The sequence below is a fragment of the Eptatretus burgeri genome, chromosome 15, assembly GCF_056783735.1.
Source record: "Eptatretus burgeri isolate ZD-2024b chromosome 15, Ebu_testis_v1, whole genome shotgun sequence".
NCBI lineage: Eukaryota > Metazoa > Chordata > Myxini > Myxiniformes > Myxinidae > Eptatretus > Eptatretus burgeri.
Genome location: NC_140975.1, coordinates 50,969,634 through 50,997,133, shown reverse-complemented (window position 1 = coordinate 50,997,133; position 27,500 = coordinate 50,969,634). Strand labels below are relative to the sequence as shown.

The 27,500-nt window shown below is 43.6% G+C and overlaps 2 protein-coding genes across 8 annotated transcripts in view; both read right to left on the bottom strand.

Moving 5' to 3' along the window:
* LOC147012148 (WD repeat-containing protein 26-like) overlaps positions 1–323 on the bottom strand; it is a 70,844-nt gene extending 70,521 nt beyond the window's left edge. For 2 of the 5 annotated variants that reach the window (XR_015051478.1, XR_015051479.1), the window contains exon 1: positions 1–322. This exon is cut by the window's left edge and continues 237 nt beyond it. Coding sequence is in view for 2 of the 5 variants with exons in the window: in XM_085855870.1 (XP_085711996.1) it covers positions 1–41 (41 nt within the window). In the remaining 3 variants the exon portion in view is untranslated. The other 3 variants (XR_015051480.1, XM_085855870.1, XM_085855869.1) reach the window with 3 other exon arrangements.
* Positions 324–16,827: 16,504 nt separating this feature from the next.
* The window catches only part of LOC147012147 (uncharacterized), a 29,741-nt gene continuing 19,068 nt past the window's right edge, over positions 16,828–27,500 (bottom strand). For all 3 annotated transcript variants that reach the window (XM_085855859.1, XM_085855858.1, XM_085855860.1), the window contains exons 4-5: positions 19,514–20,212; positions 16,828–18,784 (exon numbers count right to left, since the gene is read on the bottom strand). In XM_085855859.1, coding sequence (XP_085711985.1) covers positions 18,594–18,784; positions 19,514–20,212 — 890 coding nt within the window. In that variant the 3' untranslated portion in view covers positions 16,828–18,593. The remainder of the gene's footprint in view (positions 18,785–19,513; positions 20,213–27,500) is intronic.

Sequence of the window (27,500 nt, the reverse complement as noted above, 5' to 3'; positions counted from 1 at the left end):
GCCTCATCGGGTTCGGCGGACTCCTCGTCGCGGCCGTTCATGCTTCCCGAGACGCGCTGCTTCTTCCGCGGCGGCGGAGACGCGGCCCCGGGGTCCGAGTCTGAGGAAGAGGCCAGAGTGACTAGCGGGCCAAGGAGGACGGGCGGTGGGCCAAGGAGGAGGTGAGATTGAAGAGGAAACGTTGAGAGGAGCTGTGGGAGGAGGCGACGGATAAACAGGAGGAGGAGGAGGAGGAGGCGGAGGAGGAGGGGTGTAGCGAGAGTGGTGTGGAGAATAAGTTTGCGGGGGGGGAATCTCGTCAGTGGAATGTATAAAGGGAGATGGATGGATGGGGGGGGGGGGATAATAAATAAATATATATATATATATATATATATAAAAGGTCGGTCGTGGATGGAGTACGTTCAATAAACAGAAAGAAAAAAAACTGGAGGTGAATGAAACAGCAGGATTTAGTGGAATGATCACGGGAATGAAGAGACGAGGTAGAGAATCGGACGATTAAACGAGGATCTCTCCAGTGAGTGACTCCACAGCTGCTGTTGTTTCAAGGGATGACGTCATGCGCACAGGGCCCAAACAGTCCTTCCGGTTCGTCAACTTCCGGCGTCGCACGTCATCACGCACTTAAAACGCTTCGTGACGGATGGAAGGTAACCTGCGCACAGGGCATTAACACTCGTATGAATGTTAATTAACCCTCTGACCTCATGCTACCCTTTTTTTTTAAATAGAAGTAAAAGAGAGACTACCAGGTCTTAATAAGAATGATGAAACACCACACGCCACTACAAACCGAGGAATCAGACGGGTGGCATATATAGATGGCGGTAGATCTTTTTTAAAAAAATTGTGGCAACCGCCACGACAACAACAAAAAAATACAACTGCGTTCGTTTTTGCCAGTCAGTATCACTCAGCAACAACATTAAAGTAAAGGTCTACTGTCTATCAAAATGGCAATTTAACCAGAGTACTACCACAAAATATGACCATATCACTCTGAACCTCTCCCACTTTGAACCAAATTATGTATTTGCTTTCTTCTCACAAACTACACGCACAATTTAGATGAAACATGACCACAACCTTCTCCACCCATGAAATACCAAAGTTTGTTCACGACATTAAAAAAAAAAATCAGGCTCTAAGGGGGACTGCGGGGGGGGGGGGGTTGATTGTCTGTTGCTCCTGATCCAGGTGAGCTTCAGGATGTGCAGTCCTATTTTGAGGGGTGGGAGAAGGAAGCACAAAATAGTGCAGGACAGAGGCAATAGGATATCTGTGGAAGGGAGAGGGATGAGGTGGGGTACTGGGGTAAACAAGATGGTACGACAGGGATTTTCAGGAGGGAAAACAGGGAATTTGTAGGATGGGGGGGGGGGTTGGGATGGATTAGCAGGGGTAGTAGAAATCAAGCTTTTGGATGGGGGAAGATACAGGATAGTGGTGAACAGCTGTTTTGAAGACCTGGAGGGAGGAGTGGGATTGAAGAGAATGTGGGAGTTTGTTCCAGAGGTAGGAAAAAATAGAGGAATGAAAGAGTGGAGGTGAGCAGTGATTCTTGCTTTTGGCAGCTTCACCAGAAGGGGGATTTTGGTGGATCTTGAGCACCCTGAGGAAATATAGGGGGGACAGATCACCGACAGAACAGAGGGGGCAAGGCCGGAGAGGAGTTGGTAGTAGACACAAAGATCACCGACCTGCTTCTAGTGAGAGAGTGAGAGACCCAAAGGCTCAGCTTCATCGTGAGAGATACCAATGATCCTAAAAGCCTTGGTTTCCACAACGTGAAGTCGAACTGGGTGTGAGGTGGAAGCCGCACCACAGAAGGGGGAGCAGTACTCCATCAGACTGCGGATGAAAGCTTTGTAAGTGGTTAAAGCTCAGGTGTGCCAAGGAAGGACTTTGCACGACATAGGAGGCCCAGTCGGTGGCTGGCTTTGGAGGCCAGCTTGGAGATGTGGCTTTCCCAGGAAAGATCATGGCAGATAGTGAGACCCAGAAGCTTGAATGAAAGGACTTCTTCAAGAGGATTGTTGAAAAAAATAGATGGGGGGGGGGGTTCAGGTGGTTCTTTCAGAAAGACATGGTGAGGGTGTGACATTTGTCAGGATTGAAAAATATATTCCAAGTTTTTGGCGGACCTTGTTGACCACAGCATTCATCGTGGAACTGATTTGTACCATTCAGTTTGTTCCCATGGTGGAAGATACTTGATGATTAATGCATTACCAGAATCAGTTGTCATCAGAGATGCTTCTTTTCTCCTAACCATTCATGAACCAAGAAGTGGAATTGTATCCCAAGTATCAGATAATCCAGAGTCCCCATCATTCTGCATGAATTTGACACTCAGTCTGTATTTTTAAGACTCAAGAACATGCTCTTTGACCGTGGGAATTCTCCAGGGTATACAACAGGCATCGTCGACAGACAAATCACGTCTGCGACACCAATATGGTTGAATGGCCTTTTCGATACTGTAATTCGGTCAACCCGACATGATGTACTTTGGTCAAGACCGGGTCGTTTCTAGTACAATTTTTTGATTACTTTTGTGGGAATTGGTAGTGAATCTACTACAGTTTTGAAAACAATATTTGGGTCATCTACCGGCAATCTACTCAACATAATCTGCATTGGCATTTTGTTCAGAGGTACGGTAGAGTACCGACTCTATCTGGCAAATATACCCGGACAAGTCTTGCTGCAGAAAGCAGTGGAATTCGTGTTTTTGGTCCAAATATACACGTCAATGGCTGGTGATCCATTACCAGCCTGAAATTCCGCCCGTACAAATAGAAGTGGAATTTCTTTACGCCGAACACAATTTCCAACCCCTCCTTCTCAATCTGCGCATATTTTATCTCTGCAGCGATGAGGGTTCTGGAGGAATATGCTATCGGTCTTTCGGATCCATCTTCCAGTTTGTGACGCAATACCATCCCAAACCCCTGGGAAGTAGCATCTACACTTAACACCGGTGGTTTCGTCGGGTCATAATGTAGCAAAACTTTGTCACCTATGAGAACGTTTTTTTGCATACACAAACACCTCCTCACACTTTGCAGACCATCCCCACTTCATGTGCTGGTTCAATAGGTCATAGATGGGGTGCAGTTTGGAACACAAGTTTGGGCCAAACTTTCCATAACAGTTCACCATTGCCAAAAATGACTTTAGTTGTGAAACATTTTTAGGTCTGGGGGCCTTCTGAATAGCCTCTACTTTGCTTTGCAAGGGGAAAGATTCCATCTGCACTCAACAAATGACCTAAATACTCAAGTTCAACTTCGACAAATTTGCATTTTTCCCCATTTAGACGGACATTGTGTTTGTTAAGCCTTCCTAACACTTTCTCAACATCTCTAATATGTTATTCTACTGTCTCGGTAGTGATGATGACATCATCAATGCAACAAATTACATGATCTAAACCTACCAAAATCTTGTCCATGGTAGTCTGAGACTGAGAGCCTGGTGTGTTGGCGCAGTGGTTAGGGCAGCGGCTTGGGATCCAAGAGGTCCTGAGTTCAAGCCCCGTTGGGCCACTGAATTAATTCACCAGGGGGTTGACTCAGCCTGTCATCCTTCCGAGGTCGGCGAAATGAGTACCAGTGTACTGGGCCGGTGTATACCCCGGTTAAAATAGGTGTACCATATCCCTGTGTCGTAAGAGGCGACCAGGGTTGCGTCAGGAAGGGCATCCGGCGTAAAACATGTGCCAAATCACAATGCGGATCATACGGATGATCCGCTGTGGCGACCCCTAACGGGAGCAGCCGAAAGGAGAAGAAGAGTAGTCTGAGACTGAGATGGTGTAGTTTTCACATCAAAACACAAACGTTTAGTTGCCAATAAACCTTTCTGCGTGTTGAACACCATAAACTTTGCGGAATCTTCGTCCAGAAATAACTGGTTAGATGCACCGGTTCTATCTAACTTTGAAAAGAGTTTGGGTTGTGTACCATTGTGTGTGACTTTGGCAAACAGATCCTGTATGTTGGGGAGTTTGTACCCATCATCCTCAATAGCCTCGTTAACCACTTTATAATCACCACAAACCCTCACCTTATCATTTGGTTTGGGTACATGAACTTCTGGTGATGCCCAGTCACTGCAGGATACAGGGTACAAAATATCCTCCTTAATTAACTTGTTATATTCATTTTTTTTACGTTTTCTGCAATAGAATACGGTGTCGGTCTAGTTTTCTGAAACATTGGTTTTGCATCAGGCTTTAGCTTGAGAGATGCAGTGAACCCTTTTATGCCCATACCCAGAACAATGAGCTATTTCCATTTAACAGGTTTTTTTTTTTTAAACTCTGGTGGGAATTGACTTGATTGAAGGACAGAAACCTTGGGCTTTGCAACCATTTCAACCAAGACTTTCCTAATCTAGCTTTATCTTATTCAGCCAATTCCTCCCAAATAAGGATAAACGATTCCCTTTCAAAAACAAGTTCTAACCTGAACTGTTGGTTATCCCCATACCGTACTAGTACCTTGGTACCACCAACAATAGGAACCAATTCCCACGTATAACTACCTAAAGTTATGTTGTTGTTGTTGTCCAATGGAAATTTGGATAACTTATCATGATATACAGTCTGAAACAGTTGAGCATGATGTTCCCGTGTCAAGTTCCATGACAATGTCTGTGTGACCTGCCGTCACATTAAACCTTACTGGCTTTATCTTACCGGTTGTTTCACTAAAACAATACAAACCAGATGCTTCATGGTCGTTTTCCTGACCACTGTCCCAACCGGAGGTCATTCATTTCCACGCACACAGCACAGTACATGCGGAAGCATAAGGAGTAGGAGAATAATCATAGCTTAACCGAAGTTCCATCACAGGTAGCCCATGTTTCTAACAATAGGTGGATTTATACTCAGTGCCACATCATACCTTGCTTTTGCCAGATTACACAGGACGTAATTGGAATGTGGAGTACAACTTCAGAGATCTAATCTATGAGTACAGGGTATTTTTCTGGACCTCCCACTCTTGTCTCGGTGGTGAGGTAACATCTCCATTTACATCAGTAGGTGCACCATTTTCTTAGTCAACGTGAGCAGGAGTATCATATTTGGCCCTATCTCTCAATGGTGAAGAATCACTTAAAATATTCTCGTGGTTGGATCCGGATCAGGATCTTCACCAAAATCTAATCAGTTCATCCTTGTGACACACACCCAATCTGACCACCAAATTTCACCCATATCCATCCAGAACGTTTTGAGATATCCTGCACATAAACAAACCGACAGAGAGGGGTGAAAACATGACCTCCTTCATCTTCGGTGGCGGAGGATATAAAGACTCAACAGGTACTCCGTTCATCTGCGCTTTTACAACTGGGATTTTGCCTACTGCCCGTGATTAAAAAGTCAATCCACCGTAACTCAGGTGAGCTGGAGATTTCATCACCCGCCACTTGGCTCAGTGTGATGGGGTCTCTACGTTTCCCAAACTCTCAGTAACTCCAGCCTGCTCTTTTAACATTTGCTGTGTTTCCTTCTTTCTCTGCTGGGGACACTCGTGGGCAATGTGACCAGGGTTGTGGTAATTACAACACAAGATAGCTTTCCTACGCTCCCACCTTTAAGACTTCTGGTGAGCACTTGCCTGTTCTTGGTAGGTTTTCATGGTTTTTCGCAATTCTTCCATCTGATGTTGCTGTCTTTGCAATGCCAACAAAAGTTCATCTCTCTGTGAGTCCTGAGCATTGGAAGCACAACTCTGCCTCTACCTCATAGTTTAACTAATGGTGACCATAAAATCTCTGTCTCTTGACATGAGTGGCTGGGCTGATGCTCCGGGTCAGAGATGACACTTTGGTGTGCGCATGCACAGGACTTGCATCCATTGCGGATCGGGGAAGCGCTCATCACACTCCACACATGTTGATTTATCTGCCAATCACACATGCCTTCTGGATTCTTGGTTTGCATTTGTGGGAACAATCATCTGAGTGGCAGACAAACTGTTGTTCTTTGCGGATTGTGTGCTTTTACTGTTTGAGACATAATCTGTGGCTGATGCTCACCACTACAGCCAGGAGGTACAATTGGAATTTAAGCGATGACTGTGGTGATCATTGGTTTAATATGTATACTGTATGCCATCCTGACGAGGGTAAATAAGTGCGAAATCCGGATAGGCGGCACCGTTTGATGTTTAACCAATGGTCACCATAAAATCTCGGTCTTTTGACATGAGTGGATGTGCTGATGCCTTCGGGTCAGATGAGCTTTGGTATCTGTTTGTGCAGGACTTGTATCCATTGGAGATTGGGGGGGGGGGGTACTCGTCAAGCTTTACACGTTGATGTATATGAAAATTTTTTACCAAAAATGTGCCTTGCTTGCCACATTTCTGAATCAGATGTGTTGATGACATGTTAGCAAGTGTACACCGGGACAATGCTCACCTTCACGAACAGCTGTGCCAAGTTCTTCCGAGCATTAAACTCACCATGGAAATGTAACAACTCAACAAGCTACCGACCGTTTCTAGATGTGGAGGTTCAACGACAACCGAATGGCACTTTAAAAACATCAGTATATCGGAAACCCACACACAACGAAACTACTACACTTCAACTCATGCCTCCCCATCACACACCAGCGCAGTGTTACCGGCACCCTGACTTCCAGAGCTTGGCAGGTTTCATCCTCAAAAAATGCTGCCATCAATGAAATTAGACAGGTGCGAGACATTCTAACTCTAAATGGATATGACAAAAGAATGCTACCCAGACTTTGTGAACCAAAGAAGATAAAACAAAGAGAAGAGGAGAAAGAAGAAAAAGAAGACGAAGACAAATGTGTGTTTTGTGTCTTAACATATTACCCGGTTATGATCAGAGAAGATTGGCAAAATCATACGCAGTGCACAAATCCAAGTAGTATACTAACCCCTCTATAACATTCGTCATGCCAGAACTAAATTGAAAGAAAAGTACAATTTTGGGACAAATCAGATGTGGTATATCGCACGGCATGCGAGTGTGGCACAGCTTATGTTGGGGGAAATGGGAAGAAATTTAAAACCGAGGATAAATGAACATACCAGAACTATGAGGCTGAGAAAGACATCACAATCAGCCATAGCACATCATTGCATACATTCTGGTCACAGTTATGATGGAAGCAACACACAGATTCTGGACGTCATGCCAAACAAACACCGCCAACTCATTTTGGAATCTTGGCATGCTGAAGCACAGAATGATGGATTAACAGAAGAAACATTAAAACTTCCTGCTCAATAGCACCCCTTGATAGAGAAAGCAGAGTGGTTGGTGCAAACTCCAAAAACGAGGACAGTGTGGACCACAAATAACCCACAACGTGCCTAGAACATTGAGCCCAGAGGACACACCAATCACTCCACCACAGATGCTCCCCATCACACAATCTCCATCGAGGAAGACTTGCTCTACCCACATTCCAACCCCGCCTCCAACAGGAACACGTGACCAGATCGCATCACAAAGGAGGACTCTCTCTATCGAGTGCAGCCTGTGGCTGCTGATTGCATCATTGGTTGGGACGCGGCTATGCCGCTGACGCAGTGTCCCCTTACCAGTACACTGGTACTCATTTTGCCGACCTCGAAAGGATGACAGGCTGAGTCAACCTCCTGGTGTATTTTAATTCAGCGGCCAACGGGGCTTGAACTCAGGACCCAAGGATCCCAAGCTGCCACCCTAACCACAAAGCCAACACCATGCTAAAGGAGGACTAACCCAGATGTATAATACCAGCCCGATAACTTTCCAAGTTTTAATGCACAGACGTGTTGCATCAGATCATGCAGGAAACAGATGCAGATGGATCAGACAATCGATCAAGGATGATTATCGTGAACAACAAGGAGAAAAGTAATAATTTCGTTTTCCACTCCGAACATCAGTGTGTTGGACTGGAAGAGGATTACCACAAGGCAGAACTAGAGGGGGAGCACTCGGGAGAGTGCAAAACCTCCGCCACCAATACTGCTGGGTCACTCAAGTGAACCTTATATCTTATTCATTAAATATTGTTGTGGTTGACGAAATTCGCAAACCACCATTCAGGTCCCTTAGGTGAGATATCTCTGTAAGTATATGTGTAGTTAGGCCCAAACCCGTTGTTTCGAGGGAATAAATGTCATTCAGTCGGGCTGCGACTCTTCAGGATAGCCGTTTTTCTTTTACTATCTTTATTTTGGACCAGCCGCCATTACTACCACCACCAACCACGTCTCAACAGCCATCACACAACAACCACCAACCACAACGCCGCTTCACAACAACAGCCACGACCTTTACCGTCACAACTCGCCATCATCGTATCACCACCATTCTTGCGCCACTTGTGGGCACCGATACTGGACTCGTGCAGGGCGCACACCGAGCAGCGTGTTCAGAAACATCACAGACTTTCCGAAGAAAACGGATCAAAAACGACTCACGCCCACTTCTGTTCCGTCCTATCGGTGAGCGTGGGGCGATTTGGCCCTGCCTCCAGGGCGTTGGAGCGTGGTCGCTATATGCAAATTCATGGATCAAAAAGCATTCACGCCCACTTTTCCTCAGTCCAATGGGGAGCCAGGTAGAGGTGAAGGGTCGGAGGTAAAGGGTCAAGGGTGAAGGAGCGAGGCCGCGGGGGATATAAACGGCTGCGTTCGTCAGTCAAGGCAGTTCGGAGTTGGGAGTTCGCGGAGCCAGTGAAGAGTTGGGACGAGTCAAGAGAGGAGACGGAGAGGGCGATCGGACGAAGCTGTGGAGAGGCGGCGGCGGCGAAGGCGGTTGAGGGGGTGCTCGCGTCGGATTCGGGGAACTGCGGAGGGAGAGGCCGGCGGCGCGACCGAGGTCGTGGTGGAGACGCTCGTCGCGGGACCCGAGACAGGGAGATATCCTCCTTTCCCCCGAGCATCAACAACCCCCTCCTGTTTCCCCCCACGCTGAGATAGTGCGACAAGGGGGCCCCTTTCCCACCCCCCTACCAGACACCGTCCGCGAGGCCCGCGGAGTTGGGGCGCCACCGCCACTTTGCGTCTCATCATCAGACGGGTAGGCCCGACGCGGTCTCAGCCCCAGGCCCGCCTACCCCCCTCATCCTTGAGGGTGGTCCTTTTCTTTTGCTTTGGGTATATGTGTTGTCGGCGCCGTCTGTGAAGTAAAATTGTATAAGTGTTGCCGTGTGCTCGCGTAGTCGGTAATAGCTCTGCATTGTCTTCTTCTTTTATATTTGCTTTTTGTGTAATATTGTCTAATTGTGTGTTTCTTCTCCTTTTACATTTGCTTTTGGTGTAATTGTATATGTGTGCTTTCCGTTCATCGCGAAATAAATGTGCTTTATGTTGAACTGTTTTCCCGTTTCGCTTCGTCTTTTCCTCTATTGAATCTCCATCTTACTTCACGTAAAGGGTTGGTCGTGGGCTAAAACGCCCGATAATTAATCGAACCGTTGGGGCCGACGATAACACCGCTCGGTTATCCCGATAGTACAGAACGGGTCGCTTAAAGTGGCCCGTGTCCGAAGTCGATCTGCGGCGAGGTGCGATCGCCCGGTCTACCCTCCGTGTGGGTACTTAGGTAGGTCGAATTTGGCGAGCAACCCTATCCCACGCGGGGGGCCGATTGGCACGATCGTGGTGAGGCCGAAAGGTCCACCCGTGACTGGTTCCCGGCGTTAGTCCGAGAGGGTCACGACGGGATTGTCCGTCCGGTGGGCGACGTGCCGCGATTCGAGTTACGTGGCCGTTTGCACGCCGGCGGGCGCGAATCCGCAACAATATGATGTCAACAGTGCTGACAGTTATAGTTCTTTTCTCCAACTTTTTTTTTTTGGGGGGGGGGGGTTGGAAATCACTTAAAACATGTAGAAATGCAAAAAAAAAAATTTTTTCTTTTTTTTTTTGGGGGGGGGTAACAATTTGGGGGTGGGGGTTGGAAATCACTTAAAACATGTAAAAATGCAAAAAAAAATTTTTTTCAAAAAAAAAAAATGTTTTTTGGGAGGGGGGAGTTTGGAAATCACTTAAAATATGTAGAAATGCAAAAAAAAAAATTCTCTAACAATTTATTTGAGGAGGGGGTAACAATTTTTTTGGGGGGGTTGGAAATCACTTAAAACATGTAGAAATGCAAAAAAAATTCTCTATTTTTCTGGGGGGGTAAAAAAAAATTTGGGGGGGGTTGGAAATCACTTAAAACATGTAAAAATGCAAAAAAAATTTTTCTCAAACAATTTATTTTGGGGGTTGGAAATCAATATATGTATATATATATATATATATATATATATATATATATATATATATATATATATATATATATATATATATATATATATATATATATATATATATATATATATATATATATATATATATATATATATATATATATATATATATATATATATATATATATATATATATATATATATATATATATATATATATATATATATATATATATATATATATATGTATATATATGTATATGTATATCCTGGTGTTGGCGCAGTGGTTCGGGCAGCGGCTTGGGATCCAAAAGGTCCTGAGTTCAAGCCCCGTTGAGCCACTGAATTAATACACCAGGGGGTTCACTCAGCCTGTCATCCTTCCGAGGTCGGCGAAGTGAGTACCAGTGTACTGGGCCGGTGTATACTCCGGTTAAATAGGTGTACCATATCCCTGTGTCGTAAGAGGCGACTAGGGTTGCGTCAGGAAGGGCATCCGGCATAAAACATGTGCCAAATCACTATGTGGATCATACGGATGATCTGCTGTGGCGACCCGGAACAGGAGCAGCCGAAAGAAGAAGAAGAAGATATATAAATTTATATATATATATATATATATATATATATATATATATATATATATATATATATATATATATTATCCCTGTGTCGTAAGAGGCGACCAGGGTTGCGTCAGGAAGGGCATCCGGCGTAAAACATGTGCCAAATCACGATGCGGATCATACGGATGATCCGCTGTGGCAACCCCTAACGGGAGCAGCCGAAAGAGGAAGAAGAAGATATATATATATATACATATATATATATACATATATATATATATATATATATATACATATATATATATATATATATATATACATATATATGTATATATATATGTATATATATATATATATATATATATATATATATATATATATATATATATATATATATATATATATATATATATATATATATATATATATATATATATATATATATGATGAAGTTGGATACAAAAGAAGGGGAAAAGGATTTATACCGATTGGCAAGACAGAGGGACCGAGCTGGGAAGGATGTGCTGCAGGTTAGGGTGATAAAGGACGCAAATGGGAATGTGCTGACAAGCGAGGAGAGTGTGTTGAGGTGGATGGAGTACTTTGAGGAGCTGATGAATGAAGAAAATGAGAGAGAGAAGGTTGGAAGAGGTGGAGATAGTGAATCTGGAAGTGGGGTGGATCAGTAAGGATGAAGTGAGGACTGCTATGAAGAAGATGAAAAGTGGAAAGGCGGTTGGCCCAGATGGTATACCAGTGGAGGCATGGAAGTGTTTAGGAGAGATGGCAGTGGGGTTGTTAACCAGATTGTTTAATAAAGTCTTGGAAAGTGAGAGGATGCCGGAGGAGTGGAGATTAAGTGTACTAGTTCCGATTTTCAAGAATAAGGGTGATGTGCAGAGCTGTGGAAATTACAGAGGGGTAAAGTTGTTAAGCCACACCATGAAGTTGTGGGAAAGAGTAGTGGAAGCTCGGTTGAGAGGAGAGGTGACGATCTGTGAGCAGCAATATGGGCAGTTTATGAGGAGAGGGCAGATCTGTGAGCAGTTTATGCCAGGAAAGAGCACCACTGATGCGATGTTTGCTTTGACAATGTTGATGGAGAAGTATAGGGAAGGCCAGAAGGAGTTACATTGTGTGTTTGTGGATTTAGAGAAAGCTTATGACAGGGTGCCAAGAGAGGAGTTGTGGTATTGTATGAGGAAGTCGGGAGTGGTGGAGAAGTATGTGAGGATCGTGCAGGATATGTATGAGGACAGTGTGACAGCGGTGAGGTGTGCGGTAGGAATGACGGACCGGTTTAAGGTAAAAGTGGGATTGCACCAAGGATCGACTCTGAGCCCTTTCCTGTTTGCAATGGTGATGGACAGGTTGACGGACGAGATCAGACTGGAGTCTCCATGGACTATGATGTTCGCGGATGACATCATGATCTGTAGGGAGAGTAGGGAGCAGGCTGAGGCGAGCCTTGAGAGGTGGAGGTACGCACTGGAGAGAAGGGGAATGTTAGTCAGTAGGAGTAAGACGGAGTACATGTGCGTAAATGAGAGGGAGGGTGGTGGTATGGTGCGGTTGCAAGGAGTTGAGGTGGGGAAGGTGGATGGGTTTAAATACTTGGGATCAACTGTCCAAAGTAACGGAGAGTGTGGTAGAGAAGTGAAAAAGAGAGTGCAGGCAGGATGGAGTGGGTGGAGAAGAGTTGCAGGAGTGATTTGTGACAGAAGGGTAGCTGCAAGAGTGAAGGGGAAAGTATATAAGACGGTAGTGAGACCAGCTATGTTGTATGGTTTGGAGGCGGTGGCACTTACAAAAAGACAGGAAGCGGAGCTGGAGGTAGCAAAGTTAAAGATGCAGTGATTCTCGTTGGGAGTGACGAGGATGGACAGGATAAGGAATGAGTATAGTAGAGGGACAGCGCAGGTAGGACGGTTTGGAGACAAAGTGAGAGAGGCGAGATTGAGATGGTTTGGACATGTGCACAGGAGGGAAACGGAGTATATCGGGAGAAGGATGTTGAAGATGGAGCCGCCAGGCAGGAGGAGAAGAGTAAGGCCAAAGAAGAGGTTCATGGATACGGTGAGGGCGGACATGCGGGTGGTTGGAGTGTCAATGGAAGATGTGGAGGATAGAGCGAAATGGAGACGGTTGATCCGCTGTGGCAACCCCTAACGGGAGAGAGCCGAAAGAAGAAGAAGATATATATATATATATATATATATATATATATATATATATATATATATATATATATATATATATATATTTATATATATACACACACTGCTATTTGGGCTTGCTTGCAATCTGCCTGACTTTACAACAACAAAGACCACCACCGACGCTACTAAATCTAATAAATAAGATTCATCGGATGTCTGTCTGTCTGTCTGTTCACGTTTTTTCCAAGGACTGCTGGATGGACAACCACCAAATTTGGCACACAAACCAAGTCCGACCCATACCAGGGGTTGTCCTCAGTGCATTTTCATCCACAAACCTGAGCCTTTAAAGATAGCTTTTCTGCCTTTTTCATTGATATGCAATCTCGTTGGTTAACAAATATCACGTGACATATAACATGGCCAAAGGCCAGCACACCTAATTCATCGAGCTATGTCTTCCACCCAATGGCTCACTGCATAGCTGGCCTGACTCCACGCACAATTGGAACCTAACTCAATAAATAATACATTCACCGTTTTTGTTCTGCGGTAATCCTAAGCTACTCCATCGCTCCGGTAAGTGGTGTGCAGTACGTTCCTATTCGCAATCACTACGCCATGCCCGTCCCTTGAAGATGTATACTGTATCTAATGAATCAGGTTCATCCGATGTCTGTCTGTCTGTTTTATCACGTTTTTTTTGCAAGGACCGCTGGACCGACAACTACCAAATTTGGCACACAGACCAAGTCCGGCATGGTGGTTGTCCTCAGTGTATTTTCATCCAAAACCTCAACCTTTGAAGACCCCAAAGAACCAGAATACCTTTTTTAAACATTTTTGAGAGAACACTTTCTACATGCTTGGGAAATAAGACCCCTGAAGACCTAAAGACCCATAAGATCCTGAAGACCATTTAATTCCCTGAACACAATTAAGACATTAAAACTCCGAATACCCCAAAGATGGTTAAAATCCCGAAGACACTTAAGTCTTTTGAAGACCCCTAAGACCCGTCAGCACCATTTCCTTCTGAAGATCAATTCAACATGGCCAGCAATACAGTTCACGTGTGAGACGTCAAACAAGCTGGATCTCTACCATTCCTGGAAGTACATCTCTCCAGGAACAGAGACGGCAAGTTACACTCAAGGGTGTCCCGTAAACCCACCCACACGGACAAAGTTTTGGACTACCGAAGTGGCCATCCCACCTGTCACAAAAGAAGTTGCGTTCGCAGCTTAGTTGACCGTGCAAAAACACATTGCAGTGACCATGATCACCGCGGGATGGAGATACTGCATGTCACTCAACTACTGCGAGAAAACAACCACCCTAATTCATTCATCAAATCCTGTCGCCGGAAACCCAACTACAACAGCGACAATCGGACCACACCAACACACACGCACACACACACACACACGTTCTCATGGAACCAGACAACTATTCTTAGCACAGGATCATCAAGGGTGAACCGTGAGATTTTCGAGGCCAGGTTCTCTTGCGAAAAATTCCATCAACCGACACATCGACTTACATCCCACATGCAAAGCACGACACAATCGATTACAACGTCAACACAAACAGCAGAGTCAATAAATTGCAAGGAAGCCTTGTTTACAGATTGACTGGGACTTGGACCAATGTATGACGTGAAATGTCACCAACGGAACTTACCACCACAGCTCTCTCAACACCTCTGATGTGAGGAAGAGAACTAGGTTGTTCTTGAAACGTCAGGCTACAAATAAAGAATTTAAATTTGCATTCTTTTATTGCTCAGTGTGCTGCTTCTTTCTTTTACAAATATATATATATATATATATATATATATATATATATATATATATATATATATATATATATATATATATATATATATTTATATATTGAAACGCAAAAGAAACTTGCCACCTTTTAAACCTTCAAATATCAACAATAAACACTGCGTGTAGTAAATGTGTGAACTTATTTGTGGACAATAGTATCCTCACTGTCAGACAAAACGGTCATGGATGGTCACTTGAACCTTCAATGGTCACTTCATAGCACAGCTGTTGAACTGCCGTTTTGACTGTCAGTGATTAGCCAAGGGGTATGAGATGATTTTAATGAGCTGCACGTGATGTCTTGATATTGGCTTTAAAAAGGCCAGTGCAAAATGGGCATTTCAATCAACATGCCACAATTGTCAACGGATGAAGGGCAGTGTGCCTTGGGCATACTGCAAGGCGGATTGAGCTACCGTGAGGTGGCACGTTGCCTTGGCTGTTCACACCAGACGATATCAGCCCTCGTGGACAGAGACACCCTCCACAACTCTGCAGATGACAGACCTCGATCTGGGAGGCCAAGAGTCACCACTGCAAGGCAGGACAGGCAGATGGTCCAAAGTCAGATGGCTTCAGACATTGAGGACTGAGTGGGACAGAATCCAGCAGCAATCCATCCAAAGACTGGTAGGCAGTATGCGCCGACAATGCACTGCCTGTATCCAAAACAGTGGTGGCCACACACGCTACTGAAAGGGGACTGACATTGCACCCTGTGCTGTTCTGTACTGTAGAACAAACTTATGAGATTGTGTATCTTGGTCAAAAACTTGACATGTCATCAATAAAATGCCAATGTTTCAATTAGCAATTGTTGGTTTGTTTTATTTTGAACTGTTACAATTTTATTACATTTCAAACAAGTGGTAAGTTTCTTTTGCGTTTCAGTATATATATATATATATATATATATATATATATATATATATATATATATATATATATATATATATATATATATATATATATATATATATATATATATATATATACACACACACACACGAATATAAGACCCGTCACTTCGCTGATGGAAATACCAATCTTTGCTGTGATGACTCATCAATAGGGCAAGAAGAAAAAGGATTCCAAGTGCAGGGATAACCAGCGTCACAAGTTGGCGTGTTCAGTTTTGCCACGTGTACCCATCTACCCATAGAAAAAAATTTTTTGTCACAAACCTTCCTGGGAGTTCCGTGAAACCACTGTAGTTCCATTGATTGACACCTATTCATCCGTTTTCAAGTTATAACATGACAGACAAACAAACAGACATGCCAAAATACGAGTCATATAAAGATATATATTATACATATATATTGTATACTGGCGGGGTATCCTGACACATTGTAATCAATAATGAGCCGTGCTTCCCCCATTGTCTCAGGTTGCTCACATGCATTTGTTTTTTTCATTTATTTATTTTCATTTATTCATATTTTCATTTATGCGCACTCTTTCCGACGGTTCTGTGCTTTTCCCGGTGTGTTGGTTTTGATGTCCGTTTGCCCGCCAAATTACCGTGCTTCCCAATTGTCTCGGGTCGCTCACCTGCATTTATTTTTTTCATTTATTTATATTTTCGTTTATAGATGCATTCCGCAGGCTCTGTAATTTTTTCCCCCGGTGTATCGGCTTCAAAATCTGTCGGTGCACAAAATTTCAGCTCCCTACGTCTCCCGGAAGGTCCCGAATATTCATATCAATCAGTGAGTGAGTGGTTAGAATGAGTTTTATATATTAGATATACAGTAAATGCATAACAAATGCACTTTGTTGTTATCTTCTTCAGAAACAGATGAAAAGTTTTCTTTAATATTGTTAGTGTAGGGAAAGCCACCCCCCCCCCCAAATCTGGCTACATGAAGGTAGTTGATTTTAGAAAGAGCTTTGGAGTTGTTGTCCCTCCGACTGCCCTAAAGGCTATAACGAATGAAGATATAGTTTATGAAAGCTGGAAGACATCACTGTATAGCTAGCGATCACAGCTACAAGGAAGCATACACTGAACAAACAACATTGTTAAGTTCAATTTTAATGAATGCAGGTTATAGTGAGTGCTTATCAGGCAACGTTGTCATTATGATTGCTATAGCAGTGAATAAAGAATAAAATTTCAAACATCCCTCACCAAGACCCTGCTTCGAAAGAGACTGAATAAATCCACGAGGAAAAATAATTGTTTGATGAAAAGCTGTTAGCAGGCAGGAGGCAGGTTAAAGCTATGTTCATTTGCTCAGGTATACTTTCCATTGCCATGATATCTTTAATAATTATGTCACAAAACTTCACTGCAATATTTCTTGGCCTTTCTGATCAAGACAGTAAATGTATTTATTTTGGAAATTAACCTTTCTAATCTCGTTAGAAGAATGAATCAGTGACATGATGATCTGTTTCGTTTCTTTCTGCATTTTTACCTCCGACACTGAAGGTGGAAGGAGGTTATGTTTTCACCCCTGACTGTCTGTTTGTTACTTGTGAAAATGGAATATTTTTCAAGTGTATTGGTTGGTTGTGTGCGGTATTCTGTTTGTCTGTTTATTTTGGAGAGGTCACAATTTTGAAACCGATCTTCACAAAACTTCACCACATGGTAGATTGTCATAAGCAAGAAGGCCATTTGTTTTTGAGGTCAAAAGGTCAAAATAGGCCAAAGGTCAACAAATTTGTCAGATTTCTAAAATCGTCAATTTTCATCCGATTGACTAGACATTTGAACATGATTTGCATATAAGATCACTGAATTCAACCACCAATTATTTTTGAGGTCAGCGTAGACCAAAAGGTCAACATAGGCCAAATATATAAAATTGTCAATTTTCATCAGATTGATTTGGAATTTGAAGAAGAGTTGCGCATTTGATCATTGAATTCAACCACCCATCATTTTTGAGGTCAAGATGGACCAAAAGGTCAACAAAGGCCAAAGGTCAAAAACTTAGGTGTGATTTCTAAAATCCTCAATTTTCATCCCATTGTCTTGAAATGTGAAGAGGATTTGCATATCAGATCAATGAATTCAACCACCAATAATTTTTAAGGTCAAATTTGTTTTATGGGTTTTGCAAGTATCGTGCTTTCTTGCATGTATGACATCTTTCTTGTCTGTTTGCTGATTTGTGTGCAGGATATCTTAAAAAGTTGTGGACAGGGTTCGGATTAAATTTGTTGGACTGTTTGGGTGTGTGACAATGACGAACTGATTCCATTTTGGTGAAGATCTGAATCTGGATCCGACTACTAGAATTTTTTTTTTTTTAATGATTCTTCACCATTGAGTGGTATGGTCAAAAAATGATATGTAGCACGATATCTCAAAAATTTGTTGACAGATTTGGATGAAACTTAGTGGACATTTTAGGTGTTTGACAAGGACGAACCAATTACATTTTGGTGAAGTTCTGGTTACTGCTACTATAATTTTTCATTATTGAGAGAGAGGACCAAAAACGAGATTTAACACGGTATGTCAAAGGTCGGATTCGGAAGAAACTTGGTCGACACATTGGGTGTTTGATCAGGAAGAATTGATTCAATTTTGGTGAAGATCCGAATCCAGATCTGGATACGATATTTTTTTTATTTTTAAAGTGATTCCTCACCATTGAGAGATGGAACCAAAAATTGTATTTCAAAAATATGTTTTCAGAAAGTTTCAAAAACTTATTGGGCCCGATATGTTCAACTGGATTCAGCATTGCACGGCAGAGGTATGCACTCTACCTCGTACCCTTCTAGTTTTTATTGATTTCCTTTTTGCAAGTTGTTTTTCAAAATTTCAGGCCAAGCACTTGAGTTGTGATCGCTGCAGGCTCTTCAGCTCCTTGCCACGGTGTTCTGCTGGCTCCCAGCAGCGGAGTACTGCACCAGGAAAGGCCTTGACCTGGCTGCTTGACAACCACTGCAGAAGGGATGTCAGTTTGCAGTCACACACCAAGGGATTACCATGAAGGTAGGCCATTGAGAGTTCTGTACACACAGGACATACAAAGTGAGTTCTGTACACACAGTAATAAGGTACAGCAAAAGCCACCACGAGCTGTTGTGAACCAAATTAAATACTGCTTAATTAAAGCAATAGTTTAAACGGATCAATCTTCTCTTCTTCTTTCAAAGGCCACAATTTTTCCCATATCCTTGTGCGGTTGGCATTGGTGGTTCGGCCCAAGTTTTTCACCAACAGGCTGGCCAGGCCTGTTAGGGTTAGGTGAGGTGTCGACAATGTGAGGGCAGGAATTTGGAATTTGGCCATGGTGCCAACGATAGCTTGCCTCCTCTTAGCGAAGGACACCATGGGATCTTTAACATCTTCCAACTAGTGCCAGGAGATGGGATGCCCAGTTTCACATTCATCCAAGGGACTGCACACATGTTGATCCTGCCTGTGACTCACCAGGATGACAGTTTTTATCTGGGCTAGACAGATTCAAACCCAGGTTAGACAGCTTCGAGGCAAGTGTGCGTACCTACAGGCCACCCTTCCAGCAAAATTACCATGATAAAATAAAAAAAATTAAACTGCAAGTATCTCCACATGATAAACTTTTGCATGATAAATGGCATTGACTGGACATTAACAAAATAATTACAACACAGTTAAACACCACTTATACAAAGCTGGGCATATATGCTTCATGTCCATCCAACACAGCATTAGGTTCAGTAAGTACTGCAGACATCCCAATCACCTTGTTTTACCTTTGAGCCTGGACAAGGCTTCTCCATCAATGGACTTGAGATGGTTGCTGTTCAGTGCTAGCTTGGTTAGACGTGGTACATGTTTGAAGGTATTGCGCGGAAGTTCTTTGAGCCTATTGTTGCTCACATACAGTTCACGAAGGTTCTTCAAACCCACTAACATTCCAGCAGTGAGGCTTTCCAGTTCATTGTTATCCAAGACAAGCATTTCAAGCTTTTTTAATGATGCAAAGGTGCTCTCCTGAATATCTGTCAGCATGTTTCCAGCTAGGTTGAGAAAGTCCAACTCCTCAAGACCTGTGAAAGCTTGAGTTGAGATGCTTGCAATTTTGTTCATTGCTAAATCGAGGATCTTCAGTTTTGGAAGATTTTGAAAGGCATTTGAAGGAAGTTTACTTAGATTATTCATTGGCATGTCCAAGTCAGTGAGGCTCTCAAGACCTGCAAATGTGTAAGTGTTGATGTTAAGGATTTGGTTGAGGCCAAGAAGCAGGAACTGAAGACGAGGAATGTACTTAAAAACATTGTTCGGAAGATAATGGAGGTGGTTGCTGTAAAGGTTCAACAACTTGATCTTCTTGGAAGCAGCAAATGCTTTTGGGTGTATACTTGAAATCTGGTTGTTCTCCAAGCCCACACTTTCAACTCGTGGATAACGTTTGAATGCTTCCATGGCCAGATTCTTGAAATTATTATTTCCTGAAATGCAAACAACCTTGTAGTTCTTGGTTACACGTTTTTCATCATCATATCCATCATTTCATCATCATATATCATGATCATCATCATAGCCTATTAAAGATAAAAGTACAAGGCAATATGCAAATGCCTCCTAAATGAGATTTGATAAGTTATAACAAGACAAAACTAGAACAGCACTCGGTAGAGCGCATACCTCCTCTAAGCTGAACATTTTACGTTTTATATCCCACCGATAGGCCAGATATGCATTCGGACCTGAACCTAAATCTAATCGGCTTGTTCTTGTCACCTAACGACTCATCCACCAAGTTTTGTCATAATCCAACCACAACGTTTTGAAATATCATGCTATAAATCTTTTTTGGCCCTATCTCTCAATGGTGAAGAAACACTGTAAAAATTATTGTATCCAAATCCGGATAATTACCAAAACCCACTCACTTCATCCGTCTCACACACCCAACCAATCCACCAAATTTCGTCAGAATTCGTCCAAAACTTTTTGTGATATTCTGCTTACAGACAGACAGACAGACAAACAGAGAGATAGACAGACAAATAGGTGAAAACATAACTTCTGTCCATCTTCAGTGGCAGAGGTAACAAAGATGCAAAGCAGTTTATATTTCCCCCAAAACTCCCCACTCACCCTCCTTCATGAAGGTACAATTTTCGATCGGCCACATAACATGACAAACAACGAATATCAAATATTAAGCTTCTTTCCTGCTGCAAACCTTATTTACACACAAACAGTGACGAAGGAACGTGGGAGCAAATTACAAAATGAGCGGCGAGTAATCTATATTAAAGTAGCCGCATTTCTCCGTCTGTTTCTCTCTTTCCGCCCATTGGTTAAACAGTCGGCCTGACAACACCCACAATTGTAACCTGACAATCACCATTTTGGTCACTTCACACGTGATATAGGCATCAGGTTTCAGGGCTTTGGTGTACATTTGAAGACTAAACAATATGTCTTCTATTCATGAAACTAAGGTACGTTTTTGAGGAAACAAAGATACGTTTTGATTACAACCCATGCAGAGGAAAATATATATATATATATATATATATATATATATATATATATATATATATATATATATATATATATATATATATATATATCTTCTTCTTCTTCTTTCGGCTTTTCAGAGCTTGAGGATGGGTGCTCTGCGCTGTGCCGTGCTATGAGAGGGTGGAGTGCAGCCCGGAATCATGGCGAAACCCAATCCTTATCCCTGTGTCGTAAGAGGCGACCAGGGTTGCGTCAGGAAGGGCATCCGGCGTAAAACATGTGCCAAATCAGTATGCGGATCATACGGATGATCCGCTGTGGCGACCCCGAACGGGAGAAGCCGAAAGACCAACAACATATATATTGTTGTGGTTGACCAAATTCGCCAACCACCATTCAGGTCCCTTAGGTGAGATATCTCTGTAAGTACATGTGTAGTTAGGCCCAAACCCGTTGTCTAGAGGGAATAAATGTCATTCATGAGGGCTGCGACTCTTCAGGATAGCCGTTTTTCTTTTACTATCTTTATTTTGGACCAACCGCCATTATTACCACCACCAACCACATCTCAACAGCCATCACAACAACAACCACCAACCACAACGCCGCTTCACCATAACCGCCACGACCTTTACCGTCACAACTCGCCACCATCGCATCACCGTCATCTCGCGCCACTCGTGGGCACCGATGCTGGACTCGTGTAGGGCGCGCACCGTGCAGCGTTTTCAAAAGCATCGCGGACTTTCTGAAGAAAAACGGATCAAAAAGGACTCACGCCCACTTTTGTTCCGTCCAATCGGTGAGCGAGGGGCGGTTTGGCCCCGCCTCCAGGGCGTTGGAGGGCGGTCGCTATATGCAAATTCATGGATCAAAAGCATTCACGCCCACTTTTCCTCGGGCCAATGGGGAGCGAGGTGAAAGGTCAGAGGCAGAGGGTCAAAGATGAAAGAGCGAAGTCACGGGGCTTATAAAAACGACTGCGGTCGTCAGTCGAGTTCAGTGCAGTTGGGAGTTCGCGGAGTCGGAGTGAAGAGGACGGAGCTGTGGAGAGGCGGCGGCGGCGAAGGCAGACGAGGGGGTGCTCGCGTCGGATTCGAAGAACTGCGGAGGGAAAGGCCGGCGGCGCGACCGAGGTCGTGGTGGAGACGCTCGTCGCGGGACCCGAGATTTTGTGAAATCCTCCTTTCCCCGAGCATCAGCAACCCCCTCCTGTTTCCCCCCCGCGCTGAGATAGTGCGACAAAGGGGGCCCCCTTCCCACCCCTACCAGACACTGTCCGCGAGGCCCGCGGAGTTGAGGCACCACCGCCGCTCCGCGTCTCATCATCAGACGGGTAGGCCCGACACGGTCTCGGCCCCAGGCCCGCCTACCCCCTCATCCTGGAGGGTGGTTCTCTTTTCTTTTGCTTTGGGAATATGTGTTGTCGGCGCCGTCTGTGAAGTAAAATTGTATAAGTGTTGCCGAGTGCCCGGTAGTCGGATAGATCTGCATTGTCGCATTTGCTTTTTGTCTTCTTCTTTTCCATGTGCTTTTGGTGGAATTGTATATGTGTGCTTTCCGTTCATCGCGAAATAAATGTGCTTATTATTGAACTGTTTTCCCGCTTCGCTTCGTCATTTCTTTCATTGAATCCCCATCTTGCTTCACGTAAAGGGTTGGTCGTGGGCTAAGACGCCCGATAATTAATCGAACCGTCGAGGCCGACGAATAACACCGCTCGGTTATCCCGATAGTACGGAACGGGTCGCTTAAGTGGCCCGTGTCCGAAGTCGACCTGCGGCGAGGTGCGATCGCCCGGTCTACCCTCCGTGTGGGTACTTAGGTAGGTCGAATTTGGCGAGCAACCTATCCCACGCGGGGGCCGATTGGCACGATCGCGGTGAGACCGAAAGGTCCACCCGTGACTGGTTCCCGGCGTTAGTCCGAGAGGGTCACGACTGGATTGTCCGTCCGGTGGGCGACGTGCCGCGATTCGAGTTACGTGGCCGTTCGCACGCCGGCGGGCGCGAATCCGCAACAATATATATATATATATATATATATATATATATATATATATATATATATATATATATATATATATATATATACACAAAGAAAAAGCCACAATGGAGTGGCTGAATAAAAATAAAATAAATGTTATTGAGTGGCCCAATCAAAGTCCTGACTTGAACCCAATTGAACATTTATGGCGAGAATTGAAGATTGAAGTCCATCGATAATCCCCATCAAACTTGGCAGAACTAGAGCAATTTTCACGTGAAGAATGGGTGAAGATTTCACCATCTCACTGAACACAAAGCTGGTACAGACCTTCCCCAAAAAAACTCATCGCAGTCATTGCTACAAAAGTTGATTCCACCAAGTACTGACCTAAGGGGCTGAATACTTTACCATGCAGTGAATTTTGATTTGTACATGTTTTCTTGCAGGTAATCCTGGCATGTAACCTCCTTCAACTACAACAGTGTTAAGTTTGATCTCTTCAGTTATTCATAAAAAAGTTCATTTGGAAAAATTGTTTCTACAAAATTTGTAATTCATCTAAATGTTGCATTATTGGTTGGTGGTGAAGACTTTTTCAGGCCACTGTATGTGAAACAGAATAAGTGCACAAACTACTGTATTTCTAGAGTGTCCTCTCAGATTCTGTCTCTCTCTCTCTATCTCTCATGCAATCTCTTGACTGTCCTCTCGTGCCCCCTTATATAACTGTGCAAAGGACCGAGAATACATGTCCCTTTGCAGTGAGATTGTCTGAACCAAAAACCTAATCCCTCTGGTCACGTTGGCACCAAAGTGGGTAACAAGCTCATGCAGCATAGCGGGTTGGGGGATGTGGGGTGAATCAAGATGGATAGGGGGTTATGATCATAAATGGGAGGGGAGAATAGAGAGTATGTTGGCTTAGGACAAGCTGCAGCTCCTAATTCACTGAGGTTAACTTAACTTGTATTAAATGAGGCTTCATGTGTGAAAATCTGACAGATACACATTAAAAGTGCACACAGTTCCTTAAGATACTACATCTCCACAACCAATAACTCACTTCCACACTCCACGCTACATTCATGAAAAGAAACGTTTATTGGGGCTGGCAGGCTGGGATGGCTGAGAGTGCATGCTCAGGCACCTGCATTATAAACATTGAAGATAGTCAGCTCAGGTTATATAGCGAGGGATAATGATAACAGGGATGCCACCAAATGGTCTTGGGGGGGGGGGGGTGGAGTGCCTTTGTCACTGCAATAATTTTACCTAATTTTGGTCACCTAATGATGAGGCAAGGCAGGAGTAGCACTCTGCATACGTATAACTCCTCCTTAACTACCTGTTATTATTTACCCTGGGAATGACGAACTCGACCCATCACCATTCCACCCAACCTCACCTTACGAGTTGATCTGGAAGCCGTCCCTCTTTCTCGTCATCTGCTCCTTCTTCACTTTAACACGCTAAGAAAGCAATCTGTGCTGCACTTGTGTAACTCCTTGACCACCCCCCCCCCTTCCGTGCCTCATAGCTTATCCCAAACTCTTTTCCACAATAAGATCTGGGTGCAAGAAGTACTTAAGTCACATTTTTGAAAAAATGAACTGGCACCAGTACTATAATCTATAATGGCCAGATCATCATTTGGTACCAAAAAATTCTGAAAATAAGTCCTCAAGTTCTGTATATTGGTATATGGTCATTGTTGAATTCACTAAACTGTAGTGCAAGGAATACCCAAGTCCATAATGTTTGAGAAAGAAGTTCCAAAGTCCATGACTGTCCAATCACAATGCTAGTATGTGTCACGTGACAAGCTGTGAAAATGGCGACCATGGAGGCTGGAAAGCAAGGTGTGAATGAGGATAACCCTGATAACAGGCATGACATGAGCAAAAAACGTAAAAGAAACGCTGGAGACTGGGCTATAAAGAGAAGGAAGGATGCCAAAGCATCAGGTATGTAGTTTCTATGCATTATACTTTGCTGGTACTGAAAAAGGCACAACATTCGTCATCAGCTTTTGAGCCCTCATAAAACTGTGCATGTGGCAGTGCAGTGCAATGCTGTGCTGACCCAGATTCCCCATGTGTTGGATGTATGTACACTGGACAGCCCCATGAGACAGAGTAAAAATGACTGTTTGGCAATCAAAAATGAGCAATAAAGGGCTTTTTGTGTTAAAAGTACCCAAATCCAGCCCTTTTGTCGCAAAAAGTACCTGAGTCCAGGTATGTACACTGTACAGCCCCATGAGACAAAGTAAAAATGATTGTTGGGCAATCAAAAATGAGCAATAAAGGGCTTTGTGTGTTAAAAGTACCCAAATCCAGCCATTTTGTCGCAAAAAGTACCCATGTCCAGGTATTTAGCCACAAAAAGTACTTAAATCCAAAACTAATTTTCTCTTTTTCTTCGGAATAAAGGATTATTTTTCCACAAAAAGGGTTTATCTGCTCTGTATAGCCCCTGGAACCAGCAACGGGCTCCATAGTATGCCACCTTTAAAAAAAAAGTATCTGCAGCATGTTTTGAAAACTTTGATCCTCAATATCTCAAAAGTGTTATTTTGTGACTAAAGTACTTCTTGCACTCAGGTCTTCAATTATTCGTGCCCCTGGTCCTGCTTCTGTGATCTCTCCCTCTGCTTTTGTAGTCTCCACCAACGCAGGGTCGGCCTCCGCGGGGTCATCGTCCACCAACGCGGGGTTGGCGTCTGCCCCTGCTGGGCCTGGATCAGTGTGCAGCATTGAAATTAGCACTGGGTTTTTTTTTAATCCGGTAGCTCCTCTGGTAGCATCACCACCCACCTGTCTGATAGTATCACTTGCTACTCCTCTGTCAGCACCACTGGCTGTACCACTGAATCAAAGATGTGTGCAGTGTCATTTTGCCAAATACTAGTGCCAACGCGCATATGCTTCCATCAGTCATCCATTTTACCAAAAGGAAGATTGTTTTGAGCAATGGTGAGAATCACCCCCATTGTGTTGGGGCTGTTATTGTTGGTTCACGTGTACCGACCGATCATTGCACCTCCATTTCACCAAGACTATTTCGACTGAAAAAGATGGCATTCCATTAGGATGTAAGCAACTGAAGGTGTGAAAGAAGTCCAGGAGTGTCCACAAATTATCGATTCATAATTCAAATCCAAATGATTATATATATATATATATATATATATATATATATATATATATATATATATATATATATATATATATATATATATATATATATATATATTCGCAGAGTTCCCGCCCGACAGGCGATCTTGTTCCAAGTGGGCAACACATTCTTCTGACGTATACCTTTATTTGGGCGGTGTATAGGAAACTGACAGCTCTGAAAAGGCCAAAAAAACCCATGAAGCTATGTACATGAAGCAAAAACAAACCCACTGCTTATAATTTAAAAACACCTCACAGTACTGGAAAACGAGGGGACAGATATACTGCACTGTAAATTGTGGAGAATTGTAATACCCTTCCCCACCTGGAGGCGGCGCTACACGGTACACATTTACATAGAGAATTCACATCCCTCTCTCTCTCCCCCCCAAGACCACCGGCAAACATAAAAACACCCCGACACATTAATTGGGGTCATGCTGATTCAGGTCTGGATGCAATTGGCCCACAACTGTAGGAGGAGTAGCGCGACAAAAAAAAACAAAACACAAACACTGGTCTGTGAATTACAGTAAGGATACGGGAAGAAAGGGGAAAGTGATTGTGAATTTAACGTTCCGTCTTTATTTCCTTTTAATATCGTTCTTAACAAACTGGAACAGGAACAACGCAGGCATGAGAGGCCGAATGGCCTTCTGATGCACCAAAGTTCCCTGTATATCTTTGTGTAACATTGTGAAGCACAGGAAGAAATGGGGAGGGGAGGACAGAGAGTTAGAGGTGATGGTGCATGGAGTTGGAAGAGGGGGATTGAGATGTTGGGAAGGGGGAGGGAGGGAGTGAGGACTTTGGGGTTGGAATTGGGGTTGAGTACTTGGGCTTTGGGGCAGTTGAGGACTTGAATAAAGGGAACCTGAAGTCACATTTGACATTATGCAGAAATTATATAAGTCCGAGAGAGTCCCTTTGGGACTTTTGGGTCCTCGAGATATTTTGGGTCCTTTGGATCTTTTGGATGTTTGGGGTCCTCAGCCTTTTGGGTCCTTGGGGTCTTTTTGGTCCTCTTGGTTAGTTGGGTATTTTAGGACTTCGGTGTCTTTTTGGTACTGGGGGTCATTTTTGGGTGTTTTGGGCC